This window comes from Mauremys mutica, chromosome 5 (genome assembly GCF_020497125.1).
Source record: "Mauremys mutica isolate MM-2020 ecotype Southern chromosome 5, ASM2049712v1, whole genome shotgun sequence".
NCBI lineage: Eukaryota > Metazoa > Chordata > Testudines > Geoemydidae > Mauremys > Mauremys mutica.
Genome location: NC_059076.1, coordinates 32,067,382 through 32,082,524, shown reverse-complemented (window position 1 = coordinate 32,082,524; position 15,143 = coordinate 32,067,382). Strand labels below are relative to the sequence as shown.

The 15,143-nt window shown below is 39.6% G+C and overlaps 1 protein-coding gene across 4 annotated transcripts in view; it reads left to right on the top strand.

The window, feature by feature from the left end:
- Positions 1-15,143, top strand: part of LARP7 (La ribonucleoprotein 7, transcriptional regulator) — a 36,524-nt gene that overhangs the window by 7,171 nt on the left and 14,210 nt on the right. For all 4 annotated transcript variants that reach the window (XM_045018549.1, XM_045018546.1, XM_045018547.1 and 1 more), the window contains exons 3-8: positions 162-262; positions 366-449; positions 5,190-5,354; positions 6,547-6,655; positions 8,416-8,790; positions 11,467-11,602. In XM_045018549.1, the coding sequence (XP_044874484.1) occupies positions 162-262; positions 366-449; positions 5,190-5,354; positions 6,547-6,655; positions 8,416-8,790; positions 11,467-11,602 (970 nt within the window). The remainder of the gene's footprint in view (positions 1-161; positions 263-365; positions 450-5,189; positions 5,355-6,546; positions 6,656-8,415; positions 8,791-11,466; positions 11,603-15,143) is intronic.

Genomic DNA, 15,143 nt, shown 5'->3' with positions numbered 1-15,143 from the left:
GGTATGCTCTTGCAGCCTTCATGCATGGAAATAGTTCCAGTGGCTTCTGTGATGCTTTAGAATACATAGATAATACTGATCTGCTGCTAATGTGATTGAGGCCTAAATACTTTTCCTTTTTAACTTGCACTATTTTCACCACTTGCTTTTTTTTCCCCCAGATGTTGACATATCACTTCTTGTATCGTTCAACAAAATGAAAAAATTGACGACTGATGGGAAATTGATAGCCCGAGCAGTTAAAAGCTCATCTGTTGTAGAAGTGTGTATTGTTTTTTCATTCTTTTTTAGCTGCTGTTACTATAGTTGGGGTGGCAGACAATATGGTAGAAAATGCTGTCCTAATTTGTCTTTGTTGCTCTTAGCTGGATTTAGAGGGAACTAGAATCAGAAGACGTCAGCCACTGGGTGAGCAACCAAAAGATGTGGATAGTCGTACTGTATATGTGGTAAGATTGCATCTGTTACATGTGTCTCGTCTTGAAGGTTTATGGACTATTCTGTTGTTTATGAGGGTTAATCTAAAACTTATTCTTACTGAATTTTAGACTGTAAATTCCACAGCACCTGGTTTGTTTCTGTCTTGTAAAGTGCTACGCTATGAAAATGAGCGAAGGATTAGAAGGCATGCCTTATAAATAGAGAATCCAGGAGCTCCGTCTGTTTATCTTAACAAAGAGAAAGTTAAGAGGTGACTTGATTACAGTTTACAAAAGGGGTCGGCAACCTGCGGCACACATGCCAAAGGCGGCACCCAAGCTGATTTTTAGTGGGACTCTGCTGCCAGCTGGGGTCCTGGCCCCTAGATGGATGGAACCCCAGGCCGGCAGTGGGCTGAGTGGGGCTGGCGGACAGGACCCCGGCAGGCAGGGGCCGGTGGACGGAACCCCAGACCAGCAGCGGGCTAAGCAGCTCAGCCCACTGCCGGTCTGGGGTTCCATCCACTGGCCCCTGCCAGCCAGGATCCCAGCTGTCAGCCCCGCTCAGCCCGCTGCCAGTTTGGGGTTCCGTCCGCCTGCTCCTGTAAATATAAAATGTATTACTGGCACTCCAAACCTTAAATTACGGTAAGTAAATGAAGACTTGGCATACCACTTCTCAAAGGTTGCCAACCTCTGGTCTACAAGTAACTACATGGGGGAACAAATCTTTAATAACAGGCTCTTCAGTCTAACAGTGAAAGGTACAACATGATCCAATGGCTGGAAGTTGAAGCTAGACAAGTTCAGACTGGAAACAAGGCATACATTTTTTCATAGTGAGAGTAACTAACCCCTGGAACAATTACCAAGGGATGCATGGATTCTCTGTTACTGATAATTTTAAAATCAAGATTGGGGACATTCTGTGGCCTGTGTTATACAGGAGGTCAGACTAGATGATCACAATGGACCCTTCTGGCCTTGGAATTATGAATCTGTGAACCGGTTAGGATGATGAACAACAAATAATGAATACTAGCTGGTACTTGAGACAGGTTGTTAATGGAATTAGAAGACTGGAGAACAAGGCAGCTTTGGAGTAATGATATACTTCATAACATGAATATTCTAATGTCACTTTTACTATTGCTTTTCTTTTACTGTTAAATCAAGATGCAGCATATACGGTGAATGATTGAACTCAAATTAACTAATGTTAGCAAGATAAGCAAGATATATTTTAACACACAAGGGATATTTATATTGGAGAAATTTTTGTGTATTTTCCTGCACTATTGCTTCCACAGTTTGTAACATGAGAGGAGCTGCACTGATACAGACAAGCACTTTTATTTATATATATATTTGCTTAGAGTAAACAAAGCCTTAGGATGATGATAAAGAGAACTTGATCAGAGAAGATGAGTTTAACAGATAATCTAGAACTATTTTATAGGTCATTAGTAGAGCATACATTACAACACTAATTATTAGTTTTAGAAGTACCAACATGTTTGTTGCAAATCTGGTTTGTCCTGTAGTATCGTCGGTCTTTTGATTGGTTTCAGTGTTTCATTTCTGGAAAACCCTAAGTATCTCTGCACTGTCTCTATACTGAGATTTTCCTGAAAATCTCTCTGGAATGCTGGTGCTGCAGCAATACAACAGTGCTAGCAATGGCAGTAAAAAATGCAGCTGGCTGATGTAAGCTAGTGCTCCTTCTGAGGAGCTGTATTCTTAGAAGATTTTCAGAAGGAGCTCTGTGTAGCCAGTTCCAGCTTCACTGGGTTGTTATCTAGGAGTCCCCTGGACATCAGAGAGCTTTTATGGCTCATATCAAAGTATAGTAACTCCTCATGTAATGTTGTAGTTATGCTCCTGAAAAATGAGACTTTAAGCAAAATGATGTTAAGCGAATCCAATTTCCCCATAAGAATTAATGTAAATAGTGGGGGTTAGGTTCCAGGGAAATTTTTTTCACCAGACAAAAGACATATATACATACATACACACTCTCTCTCTCTCTCTCTCTCTCTCTCACTCTATAAGTTTTAAATAAACAATTTAATACTGTACACAGCAATGATGATTGTGGAGCATGGTCAAGGTGGTGAAGTCAGAGGGTGAGATATTTCCAAGGGAATGCCTTACTTCTAAATGATGAACTAGCACTTGGCTGAGAACTCAAGGGTTAACATGTTGTTAATGTAGCCTCACACTCTACAAGGCAGCACAAATGGAGGGAGGGGAGACAAAATGACAGACAGAAACAGAGAGACACTCTGTATGTGAGAGAGAGATGCGCATTGCCCCTTAAGTATGCTGACCCCACCCTAAGAACATTGCCTTTTTAAGTAGATCAGCAAGTTGAGAAAGCAGCTGTCCTGAGCCCTGTTGTGCGTCGTCCTGTCCCCGCCCCCGCACATCTCCTCGCTCTATAGAGGTTGACACCCTGACGTTAGGCCCCCCTGCCGCACAGCAAGCAGGAGGCTCCTGGGAGCAGCTCCAAGGTGGAGGGCAGGAGCAGCACACAGCAGTGTTGGGGAGGGACAGCTGAACTGCCGACAATAGATAGCCTGTTGGGCGGCTGCCGCAGGGGGAACTTAGGAGAGTGGGGAGCTGACAGGGGGACTGCCAGTCCACCCTGGTTGCAAGCCCCCACCAGCTAGCTGCAACAGGCTGCTCTTTCTGAAAGCAGTGGACAAAGCAGGCGGCTGCCAAACAACGTTATAAGGGAGCATTACGCAACTTTAAATGAGCCTGTTCTCTAATTGATCAGCAATGAAACAACTTTAACCGGGACGACTTTAAGTGAGGAGTTCCTGTAGGTATGTAGCAGGAGCCATTTGGGGAACTGAGTTTTCATTGGACCAGCATTTTTTTTGATTTGTGTACCAAACTTTTTGTGGTGGCATGTATTCAGTAACCACCATGTAGGTGTATATACATGTGCAAAGTACCACAGCTATACAGATCAGTAAATAACTTGGGTTACTCTGGTCATTCTAGAGAATAAAGTATACAACAGCTCCTTTCTTTAACAACAAATAGTGATGTCTGGGCTTTTGTTAAGTGTGGTGTAATAGTGCTAATAGAATTCCCTAAAGCAGTTGTAAGCTCTCCTTATTCCAAAGCACTTCAAATATTTTGAAACTTTTCTGTCAATATCATTTGAAGCAAGGTGTTCCTATGTTAATGAGCTATTTAGTTAGGCTTTGATTTGAAATTGTTGTAAAAAAAATCACTGGTGTATATTTTGTAGATCACCAAATTCCCAAAGCTCTTATATGGAGAGTAATTTGCGATATATATCTGATCCTTCTTACCACCTACAGATTTTTTTAAAAAGAGAGATACCAATGTCTTTTTTTATACAGTGATTTAAATTTCACACAGTAGTAAATCACTTCTTTTGATGTGCAACCATGGAGTGGTATAGTTGTATTAGGGTATGTCTACACTAGGGGTTCTCAACCTTTTTCTTTTTGAGGCCCCCTCCCCCGCAACATACTATAAAAAAAAATCTACAGCCCACCTGTGCCACAACAGCTACTCTTCTGCATATCCAGTAAATTAAAAGCCAGAGACAGTGTTAAGGGATAGCAAGGGAGAGTTCCAGAGCAGAGTCCTAGAGCCCAGGCTGATGCCTGAGCCCGAATGTCTACATTGCAGTTAAATAGCCCCTTAGCCCAAGCCAACTGACAGAGGCCAGTTGAAGGTTTTTAATTGCAATGTAGACATACCCTTAGAGTCCTTGATAGGTTCTGCTTCCATCCTGGAGAGGGGAAGAGAGAGGTTTTTGTGCAGGATCAACACAAAGACCACTTTTGTAGTCTCAGATGAATAGGAACACATCCTTTGCATATGCCAAAATTTGTGGCATAAAATTGCCAATTCATATGTGAATATTGCCCAGGTGACTGGCTGAAAACCCCACACTGATCGTCACTACAGATGGTCAGTTAGCATTCTAGTGCTCATCATAAAGTTTAAAAACTAAAGAGCTACCAGGTTTAATTTACCAGTTGTTTTCACTAGTGCTTGTTTGTTGTTGCATTTGAGCACCTATTTCTCTGAAGCGTGAGTTACCCAAAGTCAAAAAACCATTGTGTTGTGAATTGATTGTTTCAGACCAATGAGTCTGCACTGGCTCAAGGGTCCTCGTGCATGGATGTGATTGCAGAATTGAGGTTTTGGTACAGGAAATGAGACAATAACATATATCAAATCTACGTTGTTGTTGTTTGTACCAAGGGTACAAACTAAAGCAGTGGTGGGCAACCTGCATCCTGTCAGAGTAATCCGCTGGCGGGCCATGAGATAGTTTGTTTACATATATCATCTGCAGGCACGGCCTCCTGCAGCTCCCAGTGGCCAGGAATGGCGAACTGCAGCCACTGGGAGCTATAGGCGGCCCTGGCTGTGGATGGTCAATGTAAACTGTCTTGCGGCCCGCCAGCAGATTACCCTGGTGGGCTGCAGGTTGCCCACCACTGCTTTAAAGTGACGTTTCCAGATGAATGCTAAAACCTGCTGTTACCCCACTGCTGGAATTTACTACTACTTATCTACCTATTTCATTCTATAAGCATACTTGTCTAGAAATGTGAAAATATTTCCTAAATTTTTCTTAGATATTTCATTGAAAACTTTTAAATAGCTAGCAGTACTATGCTACATTGAGCCTCTGATACTATGGTAACTGACTATACAGGAATGTGTATATTATATTGCTAAAAGAGAAATAAAATGTTTCATTTTTTTTAGGAGCTGCTTCCCAAAAATGTCAACCACAGTTGGATTGAGCGGGTATTTGGGAAATGTGGTAATGTAGTTTATATCAGTATCCCACGTTATAAGTCCACTGGAGACCCAAAGGGATTTGCATTTGTTGAATTTGAAACAAGAGAGCAAGCAGACAAAGCTATTGAGGTAGGCCCAGCTTTAACACTTCTTTCCATGTCATAATTAAGGCTACAATTTAGTCATGGGTATTTTTAGTAAAAGTCATGGCTAGGTCACGGGCAATAAACAAAAAGTCACAGCCAGCAACCTGTCCATGACTTTTACTAAAAATACCCCTAATTAAATCTTAAACGCTTGCGGAGAGGGCGCTCCAGCAGACGCTGCTGCTGATCTGGGGGAGGGTGCTCTGGTGGCTGCTGCTGCTCCAGGGGGTGTGGCCCCATACTGCTGCTGAGGGGGCAGCCAAGGGGGCCCCGCTGCTGCCGCAACTTCTCCTGGGGGGGGCGCCCTGGACCAGCTGCCTGGGGCTGCCCAAGCAGCAGCCGGTGTGGCTGGCCCCGGGCCGGCTGCAACTGCTTGGGCAGCCGCTGAAGCTGCAGAAGTCCCGGAGGTCCTGGAAAAGTCACAGAATCTGTGATTTCCGTGACCTCTGTGAAAGACTCACAGCCTTAATCATAATAGAGTGGCAAATGTGAATAGTCTCCAGTGCTGTAAAGGGCAGTGGACGGGAAACTTAAGCTTTAAATACAGGAATTCTCAGAAATAATAAAATTTCAAAGCCTGGATATCACCTTGATTTTTTTTTTTTGGTCTTAAACCTGCAAGTAGCTTCATGAACTGTAAAGTTTTCTAATTCAGTTAAATTAAGTGGAGCAAATAGGAGAAAAACACACTGATATTTTCTCCCTTAATTTCATTGGGCTATTTTTTAGCTCCTTTTGAACCCAGAATAAAAATCTGTTTGACAGAAGCAAAATGGGAATGAAATGGCCTTGCACAGTTCACTGGAAGAGGATAGTGAAGGTATTAATACTAACTTTTATCATAGCTTTGTGGTGTGGTCTTGAGGTTTTAGAAATGATCATTCCATAGCACAACAAAAATAAAAGTAAAACTGTTGTACTGGCCTAAGGAGCTAGTAACACTAATGTCTTGAAGACTAATAAACTTTTAAGCAGTGCTCGTGGACCAGTTATCAAAAAGAAAGTACCCCCTTTGTTGGATTCTTCAGAGACCACATCTTTCTAGAATGGGTGTAGAGGCAGTATATATTTTTAGTAATTATTTCTTTGGTGGGGGGAGGTATTCTGCTGTGAATAAATTTAGTTTTTAAACAATATTTTGTTGATCTTAAATACTTTGTTTTTTTAAATTTAAGTTTTTGAATAATCCACCAGAAGAAGCACCAAGAAAACCTGGGATGTTCCCCAGAACAGTAAAAAATAAGCCTGTTCCTGCACTGAATACAAGTGACTGCAGTGTAGTGGGTAGGTATTAGTGGTGGGGGAGGGGGATATTTTGGGCATAATATTTTAATTCAGACATCTTAAACTCATTTTGCTGCTGTTTAATCTATTAATTTAAAACTTTATTGAAACGGAAATTTGTAACTTTTTGTTTTTCTTGGCAAATATGGGTTTAGGAAGCAAAACTGGAATACAGAGATGACGTAGTGAATTTCTGCCTCTTTTCTGTCTTGAATAAGGATGAAAATTTCCTTTCTTGCTAACCAAGAAGCAACATTGTTTGCTTTCATACTAGCAGACTATGCTCTACTATTTATTATTCATCATTTAAACAATCACCATGAGTCCCAGTCAGATTTGTCACACTTGCATAAAAACATTAAGCATTGAAGAGAAGGATATAAATTATAATAGCAAAATTACATTTAAAGATTAAGGCTGCTAAAACCAAAATGTTTTAGGTCTAGCAGGTCTTGGATGGCAACCATCTGGCATTTTCTTTTTGCTCAACTTGTTAGCTGTATTTCTGTAGAACCAGAGAAATTTACCAGAATTTTACTGTCTGAATATCTCACTGAGGATCCTTAAGTTTTCATAACTTCAGTGCCTTTGGGCAGGGACTTCTAAATGTCAGTAGAACATTTGCCCACAGAAACATGGGGGAAATTGCAAAGGGAAAGCCCTTCAGTATGCTTGAGCAGTGGTTCTGTAAGTGATCTGTAGATTAATGTTGATAGCATAATTCTTCAAGGAGCATGATTATAGTTTCAGTTGACTTGCACAGCTCATTCTTACCTTGTTTTTGATGGAGGAGCTCACTTTGTCTCATGTGGGGTCTTGAGGCTCCTTCCATTCACACAGTGAGTTTTCTCATCACAGCCATCATTTTTTCTGGCCAATGACTGTCTACTCCTTTAACAACAAGGCTTTGTTCCTTAATCATTTGTAGCGATGATCGGTGTGAGTCAAAAGGTGAAGGTGCCGCTTCTACTTCAGCATCTGACTGCTGCTTCTCAGTAGTGTTCTCAGCCCATGCCAGTCTGGAAGCAAATAAACAGTACTGGGTATCAGACCTAATTTTCCCACTTTACAATACAGATAATCTCCCTATTAAGTAATTTGGCAGGCATGTAGTTCTTGGTATATACAAATTGTGATAGATTCAGTGAGTTCATAAAAGCAATTCTGACATTTTCCCAGAATCTACCAAATGTTGTGTCCCCCAATAAATCTCATAATTTAAATCGGCCCCCTTTCCTATTTACTTGTCCATCCTGACTCAGTAAGGATGCTTTTCTTTCCTGCCATCCTCCAAAAGCAGCCAGTTCCAGGGAATGTTGTAATCACATACAAATCGTGAGGAAGAACAGGACTTTACCTCCAACCCTTTCAGGCACTCTTGATTCTCTCTGCTAACTCAACAGAAAGCATTCTAGGAAACCTCTTCTCAACCTTCACTTACAAGACCATGGCCCCACTCTGTATTGGGAGATTCTAGCAAAACCCCCTCTATAGTTTTATCTTGTCTCCCTATAATAACTAGTAAAGCCCTCTGGGACCATCTCTTGCCTCTTTCCAGTAATTGCAAAGAAGTCTTATGGGATGATCCCCATCTCAACTTTCCCAAGAGCTGAAAACTGAACTTAAGGCCCAAACTCTAATCTCTTCACATGAGGGCATGTTGTGCTACCTCTATGCAGTTAGGCTCGCTGATCTAGTCTAAGCTTTAATCAGAAATGCTAATTGACAAAGTTTTAAATGTGTTGTTTTGCTTTATACAGAAGAGAAGAAGAAGAAAAAGAAGAAAAAATCCAAAATGAAGAAAGAGAGCAGCTTACAGTCTGCTGCAGAAATGAAAGAATCAAACATGGACACTACTGCAGATCAAATAAGCAAGTCAAAGAGACACAGGACAACATCTGAGTGCTTGGAAATGGAAGTATCTGGAGTCCATAGGCAACCTTCTAAGAAAGAGAGAAAAAAATGGGATAGAACAGAAAGCCCAGAGTTAACTGAGGAAAGTAGGCTAGGGAAGAGAAAAAGAAGCAACTCTGGAGATGTAGAGGCATTAGGTGCAAAAGTCAAGAAAACTGTTCAAAAAGATGATGTTCATTCTGTAAAAGAAGAAACAACAGAAGCTCAAAAGGATTCCAAAGGTAAAAATATTATTGAATTTTGTACCGTTTGTATTTTCTTTTAGCTGCATAGAGGCAAAATTAACTAAAGATGGATTTTCGCAATCTTCCAGAGATAATGAAAGGTGGGTTTGCAGAAGGAGGAAGAAGTGGGAATGGGGGAAGAGATTTGGGAGCCAAAATAGAATTTCCTTCTCAGTGTTAGAAATCTTATTGTTAGGGTGTAAGTTAAGGCGAACCAGTTCCTGAAAACCCACTTCCTTATGGAAAGGTGGGATTTTGGACGAGTTAGTACTTGGTGACAGACAAGTGAAGGAGTAGGGAGCCCAGTAGGAGTCAAGGCTAGAGAAGAGCAGTGTTCCATGAAAGGAGGAGGAAATGAAGGAGCTGTGCATGGGGGGCGGGGCAGCATACACACTCCTGGCTTCGGGAGGGATGGCCTCTGGGGTTACTAGGCCTAGTACTTGGACTAGTGTGTACTGGGTAAATTTATGTGCTAAGGAGACTGATAATGGATTCAGACATTGGACACCAATTGCTTTTTATCAAAAGGACTTTAGTCTTTTGAAGCATTCATTAGTGGTATTTGGGCCAATAGGTGGCAGATACATGAGGATTCAGAGAATGAGTTGAGGAATATGTAGAGTTGGATGTCATTGCTCATAGAAATGCTGTCAAGGTTAAAGCTAACACTGAGACATTCCAGAGAGATGAACTTGATGGAGAATAGCAGAGACACTAGGTAAGATTTGATGCTCTCGTCAGAAATGAATATGGTTTACAGGGAAGGCTCAAGTCAGACCTGGTATGGGCAGCTGGAACACCATTGAAATTAGGTGTAGATTTAAAAACTCAAGACTATGCTGACAGGCCCCATATAAAAACCTAGATGAGTAGGATTAAAATCAGAAAGGAATGTGCTGGAGACACTTTTTCTTTTTCTTTTCTACTGGAAATATACAGCAACACAAGATAGCAAAGGCTATGTCAAAATTACATGTGAAGATAAGTATCAGAGGGGTAGCCATGTTAGTCTGGATCTGTAAAAGCAGCAAAGAGTCCTGTGGCACCATATAGACTAACAGAAGTTTTGGAGCATGAGCTTTCGTGGGTGAATACCCACTTCGTCGGAGTATTCACCCACGAAAGCTCATGCTCCAAAACTTCTGTTAGTCTATAAGGTGCCACAGGACTCTTTGCTGCTTTCATGTGAAGATAAGGATCCTTGGTTAGAAGCTAAGAGTAAATAGCTAATCACCTGGGACTACAGCAATCTTAGTATGGGGAAAAAATTGATATCCACAGATCCAAAAGTTTGTGTTGAGAAAACAACTTTTTTCAAAACAAAAATGATAAAATGATAGAAATGTAGGGCTGGCAGGGACCTTTTGAGGTCATTGAGTCTGCATACTGAAGCAGCCAAGTCTATATAAAATGGGAGAGGGGAAAGGATTGTGGTTCGCAAGTGAGGACTAGTAAGCTGAGGGTTTCAGCAGAAGGAGAGTGATAAGATCACGTTTGATCAGGGTAGTCGATTATTTTTTGTCAAGGTCCAAATTTCTTGGCCAATGTATAGTCAAGGTCCAGACTCCAGAAAAAATAACAATAATGTTAATAAGTAAATAAAAAGATTTTGGGGTCCATTCAACAGCATCTGGCAGTCCAGATTTGGCCTGGAGTCTGCCTATTGACTACTCCTGCTTTTGATTTTGACAGGGAACAGTTTATGGGAAATAGAATAGTATAGCGGTTCTCGAACTGTGGGTTGGAACCCCAAAGTGGGTCGTGACCCCATTTTAATGGGGTCACCAGGGCTGGCTTAGACTTGCTGTGGCCCAGGGGCCAAAGCCTGAGGCCTACTGCCCCGGGGTCGAAGCTGAAGCCCAAGCCCCACTACCTGGGGCACAAGCCCGAGGGCTTCAGCACGGTGGTGCTCAAGTTACAGGGTAGGCTCAAATTTGTCTTTGACGCCCCACCCTGTGGTGATGGGGATCGGGCTTTGGTTCAGACTTCAGTCCCCCCCCTCTTGGGGTTGTGTAGTAATTTTTGTTGTCAGAAGCGGCTCACGGTGCAATGAAGTTTGAGAACCCCTGGAATATTGACTCATGCTACTGATGAGGGGGGAAAAGTAGGGAGACAGCAATTATTGTTGGAAATCCATTAATGAGTTTCTCTTATTCACATAGCTGGAGATGGTTTTGATGTGAACTAGAAGGGGAGTGGAGAGGAAAAGAATACTGGATTATAGGTGGCTTAAGGGAGAATTAAGAATCTAAAATGAAGGAAGCAATGGAGTACAATATCTTTTCAGCTTTGTAAAGGATAAACCTTCAGTGCTCAGTGGAAAAAGGAGTGAAGGGTTGGGAATGAAACAAAGTAGAGAGTGAATAATAGTCTAAAACAGTCCATTGCATTCTGCATTGTTTTTCATGTTGGTTGACAGAGACAGTTTGTACTAGTCTGTACTTTTTTAAAATATACTGTGGAAATAAATTAGAAGAGACCTCCCTACATTTCACTGTGATATTAGCAGGAAAAATTCAAAGTGAAAAAGATGATCATAAATGTTTTCACAGCAGTGCTTCTTATAGCAATGTAAATGAAGGAACATGTCATTTCAATTATAATGTTTATCACTTTAAATATGATCTGTCCAAGTCATGTCCAATTATCTTTCTTTTGGGGTTTTTCATTTAGAAGTTACTACAGAAGAGGAGAAAGATGGTGATAAGAAAGACACATCTCTTTCAAAATCAAAAAGGAAGCATAAGAAAAAGCACAAAGAAAGGCACAAGATGGGAGAGGAGGTCATTCCATTGAGAGTACTCTCAAAGTATGTTATGACACCAACTAATGTTTATAGCATTCAGAGTAGGGTTTTTTTGTCCTGATTGAGTATACCATACCATTCAGAAAGAGAGCAATGGTATTAACCTGCTTGCACTGTAGGGCAGTAATGGTTTTTTTCCCCACCTTATCAGTTAACTGCTATAAGCTGTCAGTCAACATTAGTTCAAGTTAATGTCACTGCATTAATATATCAGATGGTTTTATTTATTTGAGAACTTGTCAAAATTTGTCTTAAGACTGCTGTTTTAGGAGTAGTAATGAGGAAAATATTGTTTCCACCATATGGTGGGATGTTAGCTATATTTCAGATAATGAAAAATACACAGAACCCTGCTGTCTGTGTAGCAAATAACTTCAATCTCTTATGTAAAGAAAATAAGTGCAAAAGTAAAATGTTAAGGGCTACAGTTCACAGCGTATGTTGATCACCAGCTGGGATCAAGATTAACTAACCCTCCTTCAGTTCCCCACAATTAGGTTCACTATGGAAGGTTCTTAAACCTAATTAAGAATCTCTCATTGACCACTGTTGGATACTGAAATAAATGAAACTGGTCTGTACTTTGATGGCATTATACAGTTTGCATAAGGCACACAGGTCTGCTTTTTCTTCATGTAAACTCAGGACTAAATTACACCAGCGTTACACCCTTCAGCTTGGTGGTATTTGAATTTACAACAATGTAAGATTGGAATATGTACCATGTTTTTTTCCTTCCTATTAAAGGAATTGAAGTGCCTGATATAGGTTGATATGTTCAGGATTGAACTTCAGACTTTCAGTTTATTCTCTCAACAAGTTAAATGTTTTTTGCACCTTTTTCCAATTAATGAAAACATATTAATTAGTTATGATTTTACTATCCATGCAGACTGTGGTGTCAGTCATGGCACCAAATCTGCTATTAAAAAAGTTACTTTTCTCCTATGTAAGTCCATGATGTGTGTAGGTAAAAATATTTTAAGTGTTTTGTTTGGAAACCATATTATGATACTCTTTTAAAAGGCAGAACAAGCTATGTAGCTTATCTTGTAACTAGCAATAAGTTGAGTTGTGTGGTAAGTATTTATGGGATAAAAGTGTTGGTTCCCATTTTAAATGCTGCTTTTTAGCCAAGCTGTGTTGCCAGGTCCTTTGAATTTAATGGGATTCCTTCAAAAAGGATACTTTTAAAGAGTTGTGGATAACTATGTTGTATTTTCTTAGATCCTTCCAAGATCAAAATTTGAGTTGTTCATGATTGTTGATTAGTATATTCTACAAGTGAACAGACCAAATTAATCCCCAGAAACAGAAGTTTATAAGAAGAATCTTTTACATCTGTTTAAACTGTTATATAGTAACCCAAATTTAAATGCTTTCTTTCATGTTTTGACATAATGGTATACGTGAATGTGCATGCTTCTTTACACCAACATGCCACTGTTAACTGTGTGACATTCTCAAATAAAATATAAAAATATAACTGTCCAATAAAATCACAAGTTTCTAAAGTTTTGCATACTTTATTAAATATTGCCAAACTAAAATTACATATTTATCTGAGAGCATCTAATATGTCCAGTATTACATTGCCATTTCCTGTAATATGTTTGTATGTCTTACAGTCCATCACCATTGCTAAAGTGCAATTCCAGCTTTTACACAACAGAGTTGCATATTAACAACAGTAGTGGCCTGCAGTTAAGATATAAAACAACAAAGTTTAAACATTTTACAAGAGACTTACAGCAAACTTTAGATAACAAAACAGATTCAAATTAAAATAAACTTCCCTATTTATTTTATTTACGTTCCTTCTAATACTCTTAATACCAACATCTCATTGGATTTAACAGCTATCTGTTGCTCTGTGTGTTGTATGCTACCTGGAAAATACAAAAATAGGTATAAAACTCAAAAATACAGTACTATCAAATACAAACAACACTCTCAAACACAAACAACATTCCAATTTGGGGCCCTCCAGATAATCACAGTGTACTTTTGACCAGTGTATTTAAAACAGCATTTTCTGCTGTGTAATTGATCTGTAAATGAGCAATTAGGATTCACCACAACTAAAACATGGAAGCACTTACTTTTTCAAGCATCCAGCAAGTACTTCCATGTTAAAGTAGAGGGGGTCCTTTACAACAAAACTCACTATTTTTGCACTGGGGGGGAGGGGAAGAAGTAAATCCATGAGTGCATAGCTGTTAGGAAGAGAGAAACTAATCCTGTATAGAGGGATGCATTAGTGCTGGAGAAACAGTATTGACTGCCCCCAGAGAATTTCATATTTGTCATGATGCCAGTCTAAGCCATGGATCCTGTCTAAGTGCTACTTACCTCATATGGGGAAGGATTTCTCCCTTAGAGTGTATGTTTTAAATTACTATGGTAGGGTATTTTTGTGTAATCCATATCTACAATGCATGGAATGTTTTTGCTACAGATTAACAACATTACAGAATTTCTTAGGTTTCCACATCAAATGTTTTCTGTGGAAATGGGAATTTTTTCAGTGTAGATGTTCTGCAGTTGAAAAAATCAGGTTTCACCATCACTAAAACATGGAAGCACTTACTTTATCAGGAGCAAAGCAAGTACTTCCACATTAAAGTAGTGGGGGTCCTTTAAGCTGAGACTGCAAACGTCTGTTATGCCTCTTTTCTGTAAAATATAACTACATATAAGAATTTGTTAAAATATATATAGTATGCACATTCAGAGTAATTTCTAATAGTAGAGTAATATATGTAATATAAAATGTAATCTTTAGGCAGCATTTTTGTTGTGAAAAATCTAAGTTTGAAGTACAACAACAAGTGTTGATATTTTAACGGACAGACTCGCTAGCATTTGTTACTTTTTGCACATTTTACTTTGCTTTCTGAGCGGTGATCAGTCTTATTTTCTACAAGTGTCATAAATTCAAGACACTAGGATCCACCACCACTGAAACATGGAAGCACTTACTTTTTCTAGGCAGCAGGTACCCCCATGTTAAAGCAAAGGGGGTCCTTTAAAAGTTGTCATAAATACTTCACTTGTAATAATCAATATTAATTAGAATAACATACTCACTTAAATAAGTTGACCAGAAAAATCATACTAATTTTTTAAAATATAAATATAATTTAGTTACCTGACCCATATGCTGGTGTTGTCTGAACACCAACTATTATAGAATATAGTTTTACACAATAGGTAAACATGATTTTTTATTTTTCCTCTTGTTGTGTTTATTTCCTTTTATGGGTCAACAAATCCTCTGACACAAGAGCAGAGGCAAGGTTCCTCTTTTTCCATATGGATATTCCAGGACTGAGATCAGGATTCACCTCTACTAAAACATGGAAGCACTTACTTTTTATAGTCACAGAAAGCACCTCCATGTTAAAGTAGAAGGGGTCCACATAAATCAGTACTTTGCAGTGTCTGCTATCCTTTTCCACCAGTTCAGTACACCTGCTGCATGAAATATAACACAAGAATATTACATTTCTATTCATTATTGCATAGTAGAAATGCTTCAGAA